Source organism: Pyxicephalus adspersus, chromosome 9, assembly GCF_032062135.1.
Source record: "Pyxicephalus adspersus chromosome 9, UCB_Pads_2.0, whole genome shotgun sequence".
NCBI classification, from domain to species: Eukaryota; Metazoa; Chordata; class Amphibia; order Anura; family Pyxicephalidae; genus Pyxicephalus; species Pyxicephalus adspersus.
In genome coordinates, this window is record NC_092866.1 from 33202281 (window position 1) to 33221247 (window position 18967).

General features: G+C 37.8%; 1 protein-coding gene and 1 long non-coding RNA gene across 4 annotated transcripts in view; one reads left to right on the forward strand and one right to left on the reverse strand.

Annotated features, from left to right (window-relative positions):
* CCDC85B (coiled-coil domain containing 85B) overlaps positions 1-16867 on the reverse strand; it is a 43388-nt gene extending 26521 nt beyond the window's left edge. For 2 of the 3 annotated variants that reach the window (XM_072421307.1, XM_072421306.1), the window contains exon 1: positions 16784-16846. In XM_072421307.1, coding sequence (XP_072277408.1) covers positions 16784-16832 — 49 coding nt within the window. In that variant the 5' untranslated portion in view covers positions 16833-16846. Of the gene's footprint in view, positions 1-8594; positions 12134-16783 lie in introns of those variants that run through there. The other variant, XM_072421305.1, reaches the window with a different exon arrangement.
* Positions 1-18967, forward strand: part of LOC140337598 (uncharacterized) — a 402692-nt gene that overhangs the window by 45402 nt on the left and 338323 nt on the right. The gene's annotated exons all lie outside the window — the stretch shown is intronic.

Sequence of the window (18967 nt, forward strand, 5' to 3'; positions counted from 1 at the left end):
CTTGCAAAGGATGTCATTTTAACCAACTGACATCTATCAAAGAGGGAAACATGGCCCCATAAATGTAGTGGTGGGTGGTGGGTAGTTTAGTCGGTACAGTGAGGATGGCATTTACCAAACTTTATCCCAAATAAGTTAGAAATGAGCTGTCTATCAAGAATGGAGTATTCTCCATCCATTTCCTCTCTTTTAAATGTGATAGAGGAATTATTTTACTTTTTTGAAAATTTATTTTGAGACCTGAGATTGCAGGAAAATAGATCCTGAATGCAAATCATATCCACAGAGGAATTAGCTGTGAATAATAAAATATCATCAGCATAATAAGCTGCTTTACCTATTTGTTTACCGATATTTACTCCCTGAAAATCCGAGAACTGTTCTATGGTCCTTATTAGGGGTTCAAGGGTTAAAATAAACAGTAGGGGTGACAATGGACAACTTTGCCTTGTTCCCTTTTGTAAATCAAAGGAAGTTGATCTATAGCCTGTGGTATGTACCCTTGCTGTGGGTGAATCGTACATATTGTACTATATGTCTTAATACCATAAACAACCATTGCGTGTTGACATTGTCATACGCCTTTTTGACGTCTATTCCCACCACGGCTATATCAAGATCTGGATATTTCTTGGCAGTTTTCAACACTGCCAATACCGTTTGAATATTAGTTACTGCAAATCTTCCCTGAATCTTCCCACTTGAGAAGGTAATATTAAATTTGGGAGCAATTCAGCAAGTCTATCAGCTAAAAATTTTGATAAGATCTTGGCAACCACGTCAATAAGGGATAGCTTTTTAACCAGCGATATCTTTTTATTTTTTTTTTTTTTTTGGAAATACTTTTATGTATGTTTTCTTTTCCAGAAGGAAAGTATCTAGGTGTTTTTACTGCTTGTTCAAAATTTATAAAAGCTTTAGTTGTCATGATCAGTTTAAAGTGCAGCGGTAGAAACAGCCACTAAGATCTACGGGAACAGTTATCCCTCTTCCAAGAAAAATATTTAGGTGCAACTTTTGTGCATTCAGATGCCAAAAAAACCACTGCAAACACTGCCTTTGAATGACCAGGAAATGTATTAAATCACAACAAATCTCAGCCCTGTGTATGCAATTGTTCTCCCCGGAACCCTCATCTGATTTTATATGTTACGTCTCCCATTGTAGATGAATTTATTGCACCAACTTTAATCTCCTCATAGATTTATCTGTTCACTATCCCTTAGCTCCAGTACATTGATATTTTTTGCCATGCCAACCCCTCCCCTCCCCAGGTTCAACTGATATCCCAAATTCTTTATACTCTGATCAGTCCATCCATAATCAGGGCCCAAAGCACTTCTATTTAAACAACAAGCAAGGTCACGTGCCCAAATCTTAGGTGCAATGGAAATTAATCCAGGGAATTGACACAGAAATTGGAACAGATTTGGACAAACTATTTTATTCTGCCACTCCTTTGGACTGATTTATCCACCTGGCCTCCAACAAATCCTCTGCTGCTGCCATTCTAAACTGGTATTTCATCAAACGATCTTTTTGATTGAATCATCATATCCCACTCCTGGAACTCAGCAAGTTTAAAAGCCTCACTTCAAACCATATTACAGGACTGCCTGTCATGGACTTCAGTTTGCCACATTGTTTAATGTACGCATATGGTTTGGAATCTGTAAAAATGTATTATTCACCCTTCTCTCTCTTTGTTGACACTACTCCCTGTCCTCTGCAGTCTGATAACTCATTCTCTCTGCTCCTTCACTCTCCTGATTTCTCTGTCTGTGATCCTGCACCTTTTTTTCTCTACTGATACTTTCTGGTGACATCTCACCCAACAATAATCCCCCACACAGCCTCCTCCTTCCATATACTCTCAGCAAGACAATCCCTTCTCCTGACCTCATCCCCATTCACCCTACCCAAAAGTTCTTACCCCCTCCCTCTGGCAGTCTATAGAATGCCCAATCTGTTGGCAATAAATTAACCTCCATACACAACCTTCTTCTTTCTAAATCTCTGAACTTTCTGGATCCAAATTAAACTTGACTTTCCTCCTCTGATACTGCCTCTGCTGCTGCTCTCTCCCATGGAGACCTGCACTTTACACATACCCCTAGACCTGGCAACAGAGTAGGGGATGGTGTGGGTCTCATTCTCTGACCTAACTGTACATACAGAGTCCCTCCTACCCCACCCTCTCTCATTTTCACCTCTTTTGTCCTCTCTCCACTCTTTTGTCCGCTCTGTCGTACCCCTCATTGTTGCTGTTGTCTACCGCCCCCTGGCCAGTATCACATTTTTTGGATACTTTTGCCTCCTGGCTCCCACACATTCTTTCCCATGACCTTCCCACCCTCATCTTTGGTGACTTTATTGTTGCAATGGATGAGCCCAACCTTCCCTCCTTAGCCAAATTTCTCTCCATTACCTCCTCATTTGGACTCACACAGAACATCAATGGCCCCACACACATAGGCCGACACACTTTAGACCTGGTATTTTCAAAACTCTGCAACCTCCCCTTCCTTGACAACTCACCATTTTCCCTTTCTGATCGCAACCTTATCACCTTCAACCTATCGAACTGTTGCCCCCCTTTACCACATCCCAGACCTGGTCAATGGCAGAGAGATATCCGTAACCTTGACCACAACCTTTTCACAAACTGCCTTGTGGCCCTAACCCCCGCTCTCCCCAAAATCACCTCCCCAGATGAAGCTGCCACCCTGTTAAACCACTTTCTTTCCTTGGCTTTGGATAAAGTTGCCCCTGCCACCTTCTGATACCCCCGGCCTGCCAACCCCCGACCCTGGCACAACAATCACACCAAACAGCTACAAAAGACTGTTCGTGCTGCTGAGCGCAAGTGGAGAAAATCTGGCCTCAGTGCTGACTTCATGGACTACAAAGCAAAGCTACAAAGCTTTAACACTGAGCTCACTGTCACCAAGCAAAATTATTTCTCCGCTGTCATTTCCTCTCCACCCACCCCTTCCACCTGTAAATCATCACTGGCCTCCCTCAGCCCTGTTACTGTGGACGAAGTCTCTTCTCTCATCATTCCCATCTACTACCTGTCCGCTTGACCCAATTCCCTCAGATTTACTCCGTGCCCAATTCCTCCACCCTGGCCCCTGCCCTAACCAAACTATTCAACCTCTCCCTTTCTACTGGTAAATACCCCTCCACTTTCAAACGTGCCATAATTCTCTCTATCCTAAAGAAACCCTCACTGGACCCCTCCCTACCCTCTAACTTTCTTTCGTCCTATCTCCCTTCTCCCATATGTCTCCAAACTTCTTGAAGTCCTTGTCTACAAAAGACTCACTGATTACCTGAGCACCAACTCTCTCCTTGACCCTCTCCAATCTGGTTTTAGAGCTGCCCATTCCACTCCCCCTAATAAAGAGGCCAATGACCTCATCAGAGCCTCTCAAGTCTCAAGGCAACTTTTCCCTGCTCCTTCTCCTTGATCTTTCCTCTGCTTTTGACACTGTTGATAACCTCCTTCTAGTACAAATCATGTAACACAAATCAGGATCTGGAAATGTTCTGAATATGGGGGGTAAATGAGAGGGCAGAGTCAAAGGTGACACCAAGACAACGTGCCTGAAGGCAGGGACGAATAACAGTGTTGTTAACAGTTAGAAATATGTAAGAGGGAGATTTGGAATTTGAGGGGGGGGAGGGGGTGATGATGAGTTCTGTTTTATCCAAGTTGAGTTTCAAAAATCGGTCAGACATCCATGATGATATGGGCGACAGGCAGCATGGGACCTTATCCAGGACTGAGGGAGACAGGTCAGGGGTGGACAGATAGATTTGAGTGTCATCAGCATACAGATGCTACTTTAAGCCAAAGGAGGATATAAGACTACTGAGAGGGGAGGTATTATGTTCATACAAATTCTCTTCTGTATTTTATGAGATAATTGGTCAGTAAAAACAAAAATCTGAAATTCAATCTGGGTTATCAGCAGTCCAGTGTTGAAAACGCGTTTAGTACCTGAGTATTCATTATTTTGCATAACAATAGCTGGTAAATCTGCAGGAATGTTCCTCCACCTACCTGTCCTATATGCCTAATGCATATTGATGTACATGTCACATGAAGGTTATATTAAAAAATATCAGTATTAAGTTTTTATTGTTGACACTTGCTATGATATTTGACCCTCATGATTAAAAATTTGGTAAAAGGGAGAAGTTTGCTAATCAAATTCCATTAATCGAGGTGGGCCAGATACCCTGATGTTGATCAATACGAGAATGAAAAGAAAGAAGAAAAGCCAGGGTATCTGTTTAATGTGGCAGTGTATTTGAAAATTGTGTACAGCTTAGTTCCTGATTCCCAGGAAAAAATATAAAACAAAATTAGTATTGTTAAGCATTCAAACACAAATAAGTAGGGTCAACCCACTATGTTTTAAGACATGGGGGTTTCTTTTGACCTCATAGCTAGACATAGCATTTCTGAATATATTAAGGTAATTTTCCAATTAGTTCCGTCACGTTTCGCCTCTGAGGGCTTCTTCAGGGGACTTTGCAAGAGAGGTTGCAGGCTGCATATTATGACTCTGTTCTGCCATTCATACAAACTATGACATTACAATTGAACTAAATCTGTTTTTCTAAAAAATAATACAACATATTGTTAAATCATATGTGCTACACTATGTTTTACCACATGATCTCAACTAATTTTCAACTAAGATTGGACTCTTTTATTTTGTATATTATATATATTTTTTCTTTTGTTCTATCATGATATAATTCATTGCCAGGTTACGCATTGTATGTAACTATCACTTTCGGATGACAATTGTGATTGTATCAGTTTATGTCTATGTTACAATTTGAATCTGATCACACTCTTGAACATTTACTATTATGTAATATAAATTAAAATACAATATGTAATTTACAATGTAAAATACACTACCTATTCAAAATATGAACTAATTCATCCTTTTAATATGCTCATATGCAGCCTGCAGTACAACCTCTATTGCAAAGTCCCCTGAAGAAGCCCTCAGAAGCGAAACGCGTTGGGACACTAATTGGAAAATTACTTTAATATATTCAGAAATGCTATGTCTAGCTATCAGGTCAAAAGGAACCCCCATGTCTTAAAACATAGTGGGTTGACTTTACTTATTTGTTTTTGTATGCTGAACAATACTAATTTTGTTTTATATTCTTTCCTGGGAATCAGGAACTAAGCTGTACACAATTTTCAAATATACTGCCACATTAAACACATACCCTGGCTTTTCTCATTTCTTTTCATTCCCTCATGATTAAAGCTCCAAGGAGATAAAAAATAAGACTCAATGCAGTGCTTACCATTTCCATTCTGTACACATCTCCACCCCTTTTAGACTGGACCTTCACTGCTTTTTCAGTCTGATTGACACCCTGTGTTTATTAACCTACTTTGTGTAAGCCAAGGACATGGGTGTTTCATTAATAAGCCCTTAGCTCACACAAGCATGATAATTGGGAAAAACTGTCATGTTATTATAAGGGGCCATTCTCTGCATCATAGATGATGCAGAATTTGTGAATATTTGAATGTCCATAGGACAGCAACAGCTCTACTTACATTTTTGCACACTAAGCACTGCCTACTTATTAATCTGCAAATAAATTCCTTATCATTAAAAAAAACTGATCTGCCAAGTTGACATGTTTTAAAGTGGTCCTCATGAAATTAATCTATAATAAAAGTTGTAAAAAATATTGTGATTAAGACTAGAAGACCCTCTAACCTTGGCCCAGCACCAGTATTCCCCAGATGCCAGTCCCCCAATCTAATGCTGCAGTCTTCACCTATAGCAAGCCTTCAGGAGACTGGTTGCCTCTCCGAGTACACAGTTGCCTCCAGAACTTAATATGCAAAGGATGGCATCTGGGTGAAGGGCTAGCAGAGGCTCAGAGGCCCACAGATAAAGCAGTGCAAGGTTCTACAAAGGCAAATCCAGAGTATAAAGCCAAGGTCATAGCCTGGAGATCAGTCCGCCAGACGAGGTAACCAGGGAGTAGCACAAGCAGAGTCGAGGTCAGTCCAGGCATTATACAATCAATAGGTCAAGAACAGGCAATGGTCAGTAACAAAGGGAACATTAACTATAATTTTTCCCAACACAGTACCTGGGTGTAAACATATACTTAGCTGTTTAAATCCCTGTGTTTTGTTGTTTTCATTACTTATTGATGCTGACTCATTCTGCCTCCTAGTGGCCAATTATTCAAAGCACAGAGCAGTCACAATTGTGACTGTTTTAATGAATACAGGAATGAATCTACAGTAGGTAGAATTGACAGGGAAATAATATATTATACACTTCTATGTCATAGCAGGACCAGCTTTAAATCCGATGCCTAATCGAGGCCTTACACCAGTACACCAAGAGATTACACCAAGACTTCAACACCACTGACCTCAATTCCTGATACATAGAGCTAGGTTGGCTATTAACCACCTGGGCGTTTCACTGATGTCTAGATTTCTGTACCAAAAGCGGTACACTGTTTTTCATGAAATTTTTTTTTTAAATTGTAGACCTGTAACTTACAGAAATATGTCCGAACAAGGGTCTAGTAGATATCATGAATATAAAAAAAGTTTGAAACACACAATCATGTAAAAAAAAAAAAAAAATTACTTTTAAAAAATTAAATAAAAAAACACAAAAATCAGCTTAAACATAAATACATCAAATACATACATAAATAAATCAAAAATACTGAAAATGCAATAATTCGGTATACTGTATAGTAATATATTTTTCTAAAACACCTCCCTAGTGTGGTAAATTTTAAAACAGAGTCCAATGTCACATACCTATAGACAAAACCACATAAATATATTTTGTATTATTTTGTATTGGATTGGATACAGGACTTTGTATTGAATCCAATACAAAATATTTGAATTTCCCGCTACGACACCCGACTCGACGAGTGTATGCACTGACATCATCAGGAATCGCAGAGGGACACGTACACAAACGCCGGATGTTCTAATTCTTTCCGAACTTCCGTACTTCCATGCAAAAAGTGTTAAATTTTTTGCATGGAAATTTATTTTAGATTGTAGGCTATAATTCACCGAATTACTCAATAATTACTTATAATTCACCGAATTACCACGTAACTCACCAAAAAATGTCCAAAATTGTACAAATTTAATAATAAAATATTTTTTATAAAACATAAAAAAAAAACTTAAAAAAAAAAGTGTATAATGTAATGTAACTGTATAGTATATATATATTACAATTCTTTATATAATATATAAAGATTTCTTTGTATTGGACTCGAAACAGCTTTTTTGTATTGAGTTCAATACAAAGTTATTTGAATTTCCCGCCCCGCCTCCCGCCCGCACCGACGCATGCAGCGACGTCACCGGGAAACCCCAGAGATCGTCACTGCACACGCCAGATGAAGAAAGAAGAGAACAGACGTGTCGGGAGGAGCTGCAGGGACAAGGTATTTTTTTTCAGTTGTAATCCAATTGTCATACAATGTTGTATGACAATCAGATTGCAATATAACCCTTGTTTAAATTTTTAGCTACCCCGACCTTGGTTTGGTGTAAACGATAGTAGCAAGTGTACTTACCCCGAACCAAGGTCGGGCTAACCGCCCGGGTGGTTAAACGAAAACATAAGTCCCACCAATATCACTCTGTGAGGAGCCTTTGAGTAATATGCAGGTCGGGCTTGTTTCTCAAGGGTTCAGACATAATATAGAAAACCCACAATTCTATAAATAAAATATTGTTTTTTTCCATAAAATACTTTCATCCCTTTTCATCCTTTTCTTTTTTAATGTCAGCCATATTCATCCCCTTCCCCAGCATTAGTTGCACGTCATTGATCAGGACCAACTTCCTGACAATACGAATTGTAGCTTATAACTGCACAATGTGCGGCCTCCTGTAGTCACTACCAAGGGCATGTCTGACAAGGTGACAATGCAGGAGTAAATCTGAAAGACAGTTGTCACCTGAACTGTACTGTTGAACCAGTTTCACCACATATTTTTTTTAACAAAAGCTGATTTTTTTTAAAGAAAATAACATTTTTATTTACAAGGTAATGCTTAAATATGATATTTTAGTTATTGGGTAAGCTTAGAAATATATTGACTACTAAGAAATCATTTGTTTTTCTGAAACAATGGATGAGTTTGACTTTATAGTTATCGGTAGGAATGCAATTTATACAAGGTTGCAGCATGTAGACAGCCAGGCTGGGGTCTCTGTGTTTCCTGGTTTGCGAATAATAATTCTGAAGACAATCCTCAAACAATGAAAGAGGAAATGGGTTTGACTATGGGAAAAATGACCATGCATAATGGAAGGCAAAATAACAATTTAAAGAAACATATTTTTCAAAAAAGGCAAAGCCCATCATATGTGAATGTGGTTGCCTTATGTCTTTTCTTGAGGGCACTGCAAGGAAGACTGGTCAGGTAATTGTTTTTATAAAATGTCCTGGAATCCCTTAATATAACACATCATCAATCACTCAAATGTATAAACCAGCAACACAAATGATTACTTCAATGAAAAGGTAATTCACTTATAAATTCCCAAATATATATTTATTTGAATGTGTGTAAAGTGTGCAGAAATTAAGCTTTTATACATATGTTTTATCTACAGAGAATAATTCACAGGTTACAAAGTTGAACTATGTTTAATTCTACATAAAGGGCCAGATTTAAAAAAAACCTGAAGGAAAGGAAAGTGTGTGTTGTCAAAGCAACCAATCATGTTGTGCCTCTATGTGCTGTTTGAAACACATATGCTTTTCCTACTTTCTTTCTTTCTTTCTTTATCACATTGAAAAGGAGACTTTTCCAATGTGATTATAAATACTTTAAAAAGTTACAAACCTGGGTCATGTCATTATGGTGTAGATCACTGTTATATATCAGTTTAATTCAAAATTCCCATAAACTGTGTAGATTATGTTTGTTCTCAGCCATTTTTACAGGTCTCCCAGTGCCCAGGAAGAAAGGAAACACTGTAACAAAAAAAAACTTCCCTACCTCTACTGGAACCACCTATCCTAACCCCTAAAATTACCCCCTTCCCCAGTACTACACACTTTATCCTAATGCTTAATCACTAAAACATAGCCTTACACCTTACAATTCCGAGTATAGGTACTCTTTAACCTCCTGAGCGGTGTGACTCGGGGTGGATTTTTAGTGCAAAAATCGCTATTCCTGAGTCACACTCGGGGTAGCTTTAAGCTAAAAAAAAGCTCCCCCAGCGTCCTGCTGCTCAGATCTTCAGCCGTGAAGTGCAGAGACATCCTACGGGGTTTCCCGGTGACGTTGTTGCATACGTCGGTGCATCCGGGTTTTAGCCGTTGGAAATTCAAATAATTCTATATTGGATTCAATTAGTTATATTGAGTCCAATACAAAGAAATATTAGGTTTAATTTTAAATTTATTAACTATTAGACATGTGTTGGTCAGTTATGCCTAAGAAATATAGGTCTACAATGTAAAATAAATTTCCATGCAAAAAATTGTACAGCTTTTTGCATGGAAATTTGGACAGAATCAGACCACTAGGGGGGTAAAGCAATTCTCAAATCATTGTAAAAAATAATTAGATTTAAATTTGTTTTGTATATGGTACTGAGTTTACTGTGACAAACAGGAGTACACTCGACCTTGTAAGAGGTAATGTAAAGGGGGACATGTATTACATTTTGAGAACCACTGATATAGAATGTATGTTTCTTTTATGATTTACATCTATGCTTGCAGAGTGATAGATCTAAAATGCACTGCTTATTCATAAAAAGCTGACAAATGACAACATATAGATATTCAAACATTCAGACATGGTCTGAAATTTTCCAAGCTCTGCCAGACTTGCAAAAAATACTTTAATGCATCACAGTGCAAGAAAAGAGTGATACAAAAATACTTAAAATCACAGGGATGACATGATCCAGTTTTGACACCTGGATTTTTACAGCCCTAGCTAACATATACAACATAATGCTAACTTTTCAGGTACCTGGAGAATCTTGGCACAAAGTAGGGCCTATAGTATATTATTTAGTATATTTTATTCCCAGTGAAATACAACAAAGGAGTGTTAGGTTTTTAAGATCTCCAAAATTACAAATGATAAACCTGCAGTCCCATGTTACAGGTTTGCCTAGAATGTATGATGTCATGTAACTATTACTGGTCAGCTGTTGATTAACCTGGTCAATACCACATTTCCTTCATTGTTCTTAAAAGTACAGAATCAGGGATAATGTTGTCAGTCAAGTATTTAAAAAAGTCTTTTTGTCAAAGGCATTCTTATCAATTTGTCTGGCAACGGAAACAGGCAGTGAGACATCTGGCATTTCATTCCCCCACTCTCTTTGGGTCTGGAATCCACCCAAGAGGTGATGTGTGTCCACTTCTGATAGTCAGGAAAACTTATTATTAGTGAATACAAAATCCTAAATGGTCTAATCCATGTATCATAACCCCATATTTGTTTTACATATTCCCAGAGAAAATCATTTACATCAAGCCAGACATTTTCACTGTCTCTAATGGCATGTCCTAGCTATTATTTAAAATAGCAAACTTTGTTGCAATCTGGATTATAAGGAATATTCCGATAAAAAAAGACATATATAAATGCATTATCTGCCAAAATCAAATCTGAGAATATAAAATGTATGTAGAGAGAATGTTTAATCATTGTATCTATATATTTACAAAGATCAGTGAATGGGAGCATACACTGTTCACCTGTATGCATATGAAGATTTGAGTCTGGGAACAGACATTGTACAATGTCTCACCTGCATATTTACAGAGATCACTGACTGTGAAAAGAGATTGCACAGTCCAATGTAATACTTACAGAGATCATTGACAAGGTAGAATGTATACTATCAATTATCTGTATATATACAGTAACTGAGAGAATAAATTGTACTAACTCACAGCCACGTACATATATTTGTTCATCAGATTATTTACAGAAAAGAATACATGGCTTCACATTTTTGTGTTTACAATATATACATTAAAAGGAGTGTATGGGTAAAAAGAACAAGCTGGGTAAAAAGAACAAACCCCACCCCACCCCTACAACCCTATCAATGGGCCTGTTTTAAAGGCCAAGAGTCTTTGTCATTCACTGCCATATACATTCAACAAATTTGGTACAACAAACCACTTTCAGTCATCAGGTGAACAAACAACATGCAGCTGGTCAGGACTCCCAACGCTGCCTGTACTGGAGCTCCCATCTCCTAAGTCTCGTGGCCCACAGGGTAAAAGACTAAGCTCTGATGAAGCCACTTGGCTAGCATGGTGCCTTATGGATGCCCCATCTTCTTCTAAAGCAAGAAAAACTTCAGAAAGGCATGTGTTTTCCCTCACAAGCTCATCCTGCCGCCTCTCCAGTTCAGTGAGTTTTTTCAGGTACCCACCCAAGTCCTCCCTTAGGACTTTGGCTGCATGATAACCAAATAATTGCCACTCACTAGCCAGTTTCTTGCTTTTTAATCTGTCATCATCCAAGAAGCAGCAGAGGTCTTTCAGCTCTCTGTTCTCTTCCTGAAGACGGTGGTTAACTTGTTTTAACTCACGAATTTCTGTTAAGTGGCCTTGCAGCTGGCGGTTGACCTCTTTTATAAGACGACCCCTTTGAATAAGAGCTGCCATTTTTTCAGCTTCCTCCTCTCTTAACTTCCTGACAAGTTCCTCTTTGCTGTGAGACAGCATTTCTTCATCAGTCATCTTGGAAAGGTCTCGACCTAGTAGACCACATTCCTCGTTCATTCTGTATATCCTCTGTGCCAGCTGCCGTAAACAAAATCTCTAATTTTGGTGTAAGCCTTTTTTAGGAATATAAAATATTCTCAACAAAATTAATGTCATAAACAAGTTTCTAACCTAATAATAGAAAGCCTGAGTTTTTTTTTACTGTCTGACAAGCTGATGAGATTTTAGGTAGTACTTCTTCACAGACCTAGAATTAGCCTTGCTTGTTTTGGTCTTGCTAGGAAACGTCTATTAACTGGTCTTTTTGTTCACATTGCTCATTTTCACAGAGCTGTTCTGAAAGATCTTTAAAATATCTAGATAAAAGAATAAAAGAATCTGTTAATTAGGTTTACAATAATTGAAATAGAAGAGTTTAACATCAAGGTGCATATCTACTAGTCATTGTTGTCAAATAGCTTCTTTCTTCTTGATATAGCTAAGCTAGCTATGGAAGGGTCAATTCTATGATTGTCTTTTTTAACTATTATTGGTTAACACTTTAAGTTCTTTCAAAATGCTAAGTAAGTGGGGTAAGAACTCTGTTTAGGTTAGAGTTTGATTGGCTTTTGATTTTTTTTCTGTTGTACCCTGGCTAACTTCAAAAACAACATATGCCAAAGCCTGAAGCATGTAAAGCTAATTTAAAAAAAAAATGTTATTTAAAACACCCACACTTGTATAATGAAAAAGGCTTATCTGTCTCAGTGTTTCAAGGTACAAACTAGCATACCGTTTCTACAAGCATAAGGACTCCAGAACATCAATCAGCAAAAGCACTATGACACATGCCAGGTTCATACCTGCTTCCAGATCAATCGATTCCGTGCAGCTTACTGCAGCTAGGACCTTGCCAGCCAGACAGTAACTCCAACTCGTACTCATGTGCACATTTGCAACTCACAGCAATAGCGCTACAAATACTGTTCACTGCTGACCCCTTTGTTGTTTTTGCTTGTGCTGTATGGAGACACTACATGTAGCATCTCCCCATAGACAGTGAATATCATGGGTTGCACCTTGAATAAATGCGTTTCTATGGATTGCACCTGGATCAGAATGTGGGGGCAAGGCCCAGAAATGCATCAATTTGGGATGTAAGGTGTGGTCATGGTGGTTGTGCTTGTGATACTTAAGTGCTGGAGTGTGCATGATTTATATAAACTCTGGCATAAGTGTAGATTGGACCATGGAATAGTATGTCAAAAAAGCCCTTGTTGGTGTACAGTTGTACAAGTTTATGTTTTAATATAACAGTAGCTTCAAATGCTTCAGAAGACTAGTGCACCCACTGTACGTTCATATTTTATAGTTAGTACCAAATCTGGTCCAAAAGCAGCAAATGGCAGTGATGCTTTGTGATAATCAGCTTAGGACATTTTTACTTTTGAGTGACATTTTCCATACATATGGATATTAAGTGCCAGTGGTAAATTTTTTAAACATTTTTCTAATGACATAAATGAATCCTACTATTCATAGGATTGTATGTGGAATAAGTAGTAGTCAAGAAAAAATAAAAAAAATAAATTGACTGGTGGATATTAAGCACCATAAAGCTCCAACGGTACTGGAGCCCACTGAAATATCATGTAGGTACACCTTTAGCAGCCTATCTGTACAGAAATTGTTACTTTCACCCAAAACAATCAATAGCAAAGGATTTTGGGGATAATAACCAATAGTGTGTACTTAGCTTTATGGTATCAAGAAATGTATGATCTGACACCTCATAAAGCTTGCTATCAGAAAAGAGTTTAGATAGGTATCTTTTTTCTCCACTATACATACACCTTAATGATATCTACTTGCACACTTATTATTTTTATTGGAGACATCATTCAACCCATTTCTTGCCATGGACATACCCCCTGGATCTCAGTGCTATCATGAGCCCCTTTCAGTCCAGGAGTAAGAACCTGCCATATTAAGGCAGTTACAGAAATTGGGCTAATGAAGAAAAATGTAACTTTAGTTATAGTAATTTGCCATTATTTTTTAAGCTGAGATCGCACATAAGGAAACCTGAAGTGACCTCCTAAGCAATTTCTTCTTGTATATTATAGCTTGGGAAGCTATGTTGTTTTTTTAAAAAAACACCACACATCATCAAACCCCAGGTTGTTTTGAAATCATTTAAATAAAAAAATCCTCTGTATATGCTTCATTGCAATACAAGGCCTGCAATCCTAACAGCCTCAATTGCTGCTGCAGCTCTATCAGACAGTTGGAAACACACACTGGCTACTTGCAGTTTTTGCAGATATACCTGGGTCCTGTAAATGGAGAAGCAGTGTGTAAGAACTGTCAGCTTTGTACAGGCAATGTACTACAATGGACATAAAGAACCCTTTGTGTAATATTTGGCAGCAGCCTAACTCTAGCTACGATAATTCATTGTAAGTGCCATTATACTTCATGTGTTTTTTGGAACTTGAAACATCAGGGTCCCAGGTCCTACTATTTTCACAATATACCAGAGTAACAAAATAACTGGCTGCCTATCTGGTTGATTTATTTCTACCACTAGAGCTTTGATGACAACAAATATTAAAATGAAAAATATTTCAAAATGTAGGAATTTTTTTAATATCTTTTCTCTGTTGAGATACCATGTTTATAGTTTTTGTTGTGTTAAACAGGCAAACACCAGGCAACATTTTTTGGGATGATAGGCTGACTTTTTTTCAGCTTCTTATCACTTTTTAGAAACCACGCAGGAATGACAGAAACAGTGTGCTCCCTAACACACAGAGCAGTCTATTTTGAATATGCTGGCATTTTTTAAAACATGTGAGCGTATGTTGCACTGAGGTATTAAGCAGTGGTAGAGCAACTATCCACACTTTAGCTTCATCTACAGTTTCAAATGTCATTATAAGCTCTTTTACATAAAGCATAAAGATCAAGTTTTAGTTATAGTTGTCTTCTAAGTCAACCTGATAGGATAAAGTCAAACATAAATTACTGTGCATTGAATCACAGAATGTGCTTTGTTTTTAATAAAAGAAAACGTCAAAGTATCCAGATAGAGGTCAAAGAGCTGAGATAGGCCACACCTTTTTTTTCTGCCTATTGGTCTTTTAACATGATGGGTATTCTCAGTGACTTGGAGGGCGGCTGCACTTAATTTGCCTTTTACAGAAACTTTGGTGGACTATATGCTCTAATTGTTTCATCATGAAGTTTTTTCAGTTATATATTTTTATGTGTATCATAAAAATTGTCATTTGTAATAAAATACTTGTTTTCACCCATTGATGCTATCCCGGTACTCTTACATACAGCCTATTTGCAGCCACTTCCTGCCTACATGTATGTACTTCATCAATGTATACACAACTTTTTTCAGGGTGGGGTTCCTGATTAGTGCATAATGTCTGTTGAAATGGTTGTCTCTAGTCCCCTTGAAGTTTGTGTGACAAGGTAACAAGGCAGAAGCACAACTGAGGGATAAGGAAAGTATATTGTCTACCTATAATAGGTAATGCTCTGTCAAAGACTGTAAAGACAAGATAGTAATGTATTGTTTTATTTATTTATTATCCTATCTTTTTATTTATTATTAATAAAATGTAAGCTGCAAATTTAAAAATAGTGGCTTTTAAACAACATTAACATGTTAAAGCTGATATGCTAGTGATTAGGTTTACATAGTTCTCCTGTTAGTAAACCCCCCTCTGCTTTAATTTAGGGGACCCTCTTCACATCTGTCCAACGCCTACATTTGTCCAATGCAAATATCTATTGACTTGCCATCCATAAAGCCATCTGGCCCTTGTCTTTAATAGGTTTTTTACATTGGATACTAAAAGGTTTTTACATCTAGCAGTTCAACGAGAAATTCCATGTCTTGGAATACATATCTTTTATTAGCCACCTTTCTATCATCTGGTATCCTGTCTAGATAACAAGCACACCTTTCTATCATCTGGTATCCTGTCTAGATAACAAGCACACCCTAAATGTAACCCAAGTTTTTATTTCCACCCTATGACTTCAGCACTATTTTGGCAACTCCTCATCCATATCTTCATCAAGATCAAGTGGATGCCAAGTTGTCAAAATTGCACCAAATATGACTTTTTGCCATGAAATCAAACTATATAGATAATGATAGAAAGACGGAAGTATTGTAATAGGTAACATTATATTTGAGTCTATACTTTAGGCCTAGGACATCATGATATAATTCAGATTACAAACCGTTTCATGATTCTGCCATCAAAGAAAGCAAAATTTAGGAATTAACACTAAAGGACTGGGAAAAAAAAATCTGTCATTAAAAAAACATACAATAGAAAATAAAACATATATAAAGAATTTGAGAATTCAGTAAAAAACGCAACCTAGGGGAAAGATAAGAGTTATTCAACAGAAGGAAGTCTAAACAGCTACACTAGAATATACAGAATAATATGAAAGATGGGGTTGGAAATAAGAGATACTGTAACCAGGGATATTTGAAGGATGTTGAAAGACAGAAATATAAATAAGGAAATGGGAGATACAGAAAAGCAGTGAAGCAAGGGTGTTGGTGGAAGGGCTGATCATGTGATGAAAAACTATACAGTGAATATAGAGCAATTGGTTACAATGCAGCATGGGGTAAACCACTTAAAATGGAAGATTCTGAGTAGGATGGGATGGATGCAGAAAATCATCTAGAGCAGCAAATGTAATCACACAACCACCATATTCTATAGAGCATTGCAGTGACAGAATGATGGAGGAGAGGGCAAGATTCTGTCAGGAATGCAAGGTGAGGGAAATGGAGAAATACAAGAAGAAAACCAGATGCAGATATGAGGAGGAGGAGGAGGGAGGACAAGAGAGATGTGAAGGAAAGCATAAGATAAGAGACATCTAAATAAAAGGGCAATCAGAATGAATAGAACTCTAATATTGGTGGGTAGAAACCTAGACACAACGAGTCAGATCGGTAGTTATCAAGAAAAAACACTAACCTGCTTCTGCAGCTGATGGTGACAGAGTAGAAGCTGGAGAACAGGGCATGGGAGGGGGAGAAGGCAGATAAAGGGAGGTGTGCAACGTCACAGGCTGAGAGAGCTCAGGAAATCCTGTACAACACAAGCAGCTGGATACATTCTGTATGTGGGCTTGTTTGTCTACATGCATGGGCACATTAAATATACCAGCCCGTACATATATAAACTACAGATCATATGTTTCATGTAAAGGAGCTCAAAGACGGATGAATCCATTAACAGGATAATTGAAATGATTGACAGGTACTCATCTGCCCGTTATACACCTAACAGCAAACAGGTTCATTAGAACACATCTCTAATGACAACAAATTAACGTTTATGAAGACTCATGCAGCGTTCAGTAAATTATTACTGGAAGCAATGCAGGCATCAGGCGCTGCTTGAGATGAATTGGGCACTATAAAAAACAAGCTATGCTGCTGTAATCAGCAATCTGTTCAAATATAACGTTATAGTCATCATTTGCTGGAAAGCGCCTTTTATGCAATTATATTCATTTTGATACTGTAGAATTTTTTTGTTTATTGCTTTTAGGAAAATGTACAGAAAGGACCACAGCAACCTGCCGCTTTAATGCATTACCAGATTTATGCAGGAAAACATTTCATTTAGTTCTCTGGAATCGTTTCCTTAACAGTTGTAAAAACTGCAGCGTCACAATATACGTAACAGACAATTGATTATCTCTCTCTATGCAAAGTTTAATAGAACAAATATCACCTAACAAAATTAGACACTGAAAAATAAGTAGATTGATGTGTCACTACCAATCATTCGTTGCTGGGGCTTTTTTTTTTTAACACATGAATGAAAACGACCTAAAACCCTCAAAAGTGCTCTGAAAGAAGAAAATGTGCAGAAGAAAATGACAGCTGCAAAGTTTTTATGTTGGATCTTTTATTTTTTACCGTTGTAATTGGAAACATTTTCATTTAAACAAATCACCTTCAAATAAACACAAACACAATACTTTAAAACGACATACTCAAAATTACATGCACCTGTCAGATTATGCTTACATAGGGTGACAACAGGTCAACAAATTATAGTTAACACATGATGGCTCCTGAATCATTCCTTTCACTGCATGATGCATAACGATATCTAACAGCACTTACATATATCCAATGTACTCATACATCCAATATTACATATATGGTATATTTAAATGTCCTTTAAATGTTTTTTTATTTATTTTATTAGGTTTTAATATTTTTAAATATTGTGACTGTGTTGCTATCACAATGTGATAGCAGTATGAAGGTCTATCAAACCCCAAATGTCTCCCCTGCATTCTGCCCAACAGAACTGAAATTGTTTTTTACTGGAGCAAAGTTGCCTGTCAAATGACAGCTGTGAAACCATAAGAGCTTTGAGCAGAATGCTTCTGTGTTCGCTGCATAAAGGAGAAAGCTGGATGTCTCCTCAATGTCCTCGATAGGCCATTCTGTGTTTTTTCTAGCCCCAGGCTCCCTATAATTTTTGCCATCCATAGAATTGAAAAAGTGTCTTCATCAGGCTGGATCCTTTCTACTTCAATATCCTAAGCTCACAGTATTTTTACACTGTTTGTGAACCATTGGAAAGATTTCCCTTCAGCTCATGCCAGGGAAGTGATAGAAAATCCCTACAAAGTAAAAGTTCCCTGCTAGATAGATGTCATTAGAGCAAGTGTTACCAGTTGTAGAATGTGCTCTGTTTGGGGTGCCTTGTTTTTAAAGAAGGATCAAAAGATCTTACGAAAGGGAAAGGTTTATTTACAGTTTAGGATATTATATACATATGATTTTCAAGACAAAAGGGAAGAAGGTAAAGGGTCTATAGGAAAGGAAAAGGAAAGGGGTCTAGCTCTATCTCCAGCACATGGTCAATCTCTCTCACACCCACATACACACCAGGGTTTTCTCTCCTTGAACCACACCCCGCTGCAAGTCAAGAGCGAATCACATTGTTGATTCATCCTTGGTGAAGTCTTGATCAAGAGGTCACACAGATTGTTCTATTCCCAAGCTTGGGATTGTTGTCACATACCCCTGCCCCCTCCAGGAAGACTGAAGCAATAGTTACCTGGTTTGGGAAGGATCTGCCCCCAGGTCGTCAAACTGGCCAAGGTGTTACTGATCCTCAGGCATCTACTCA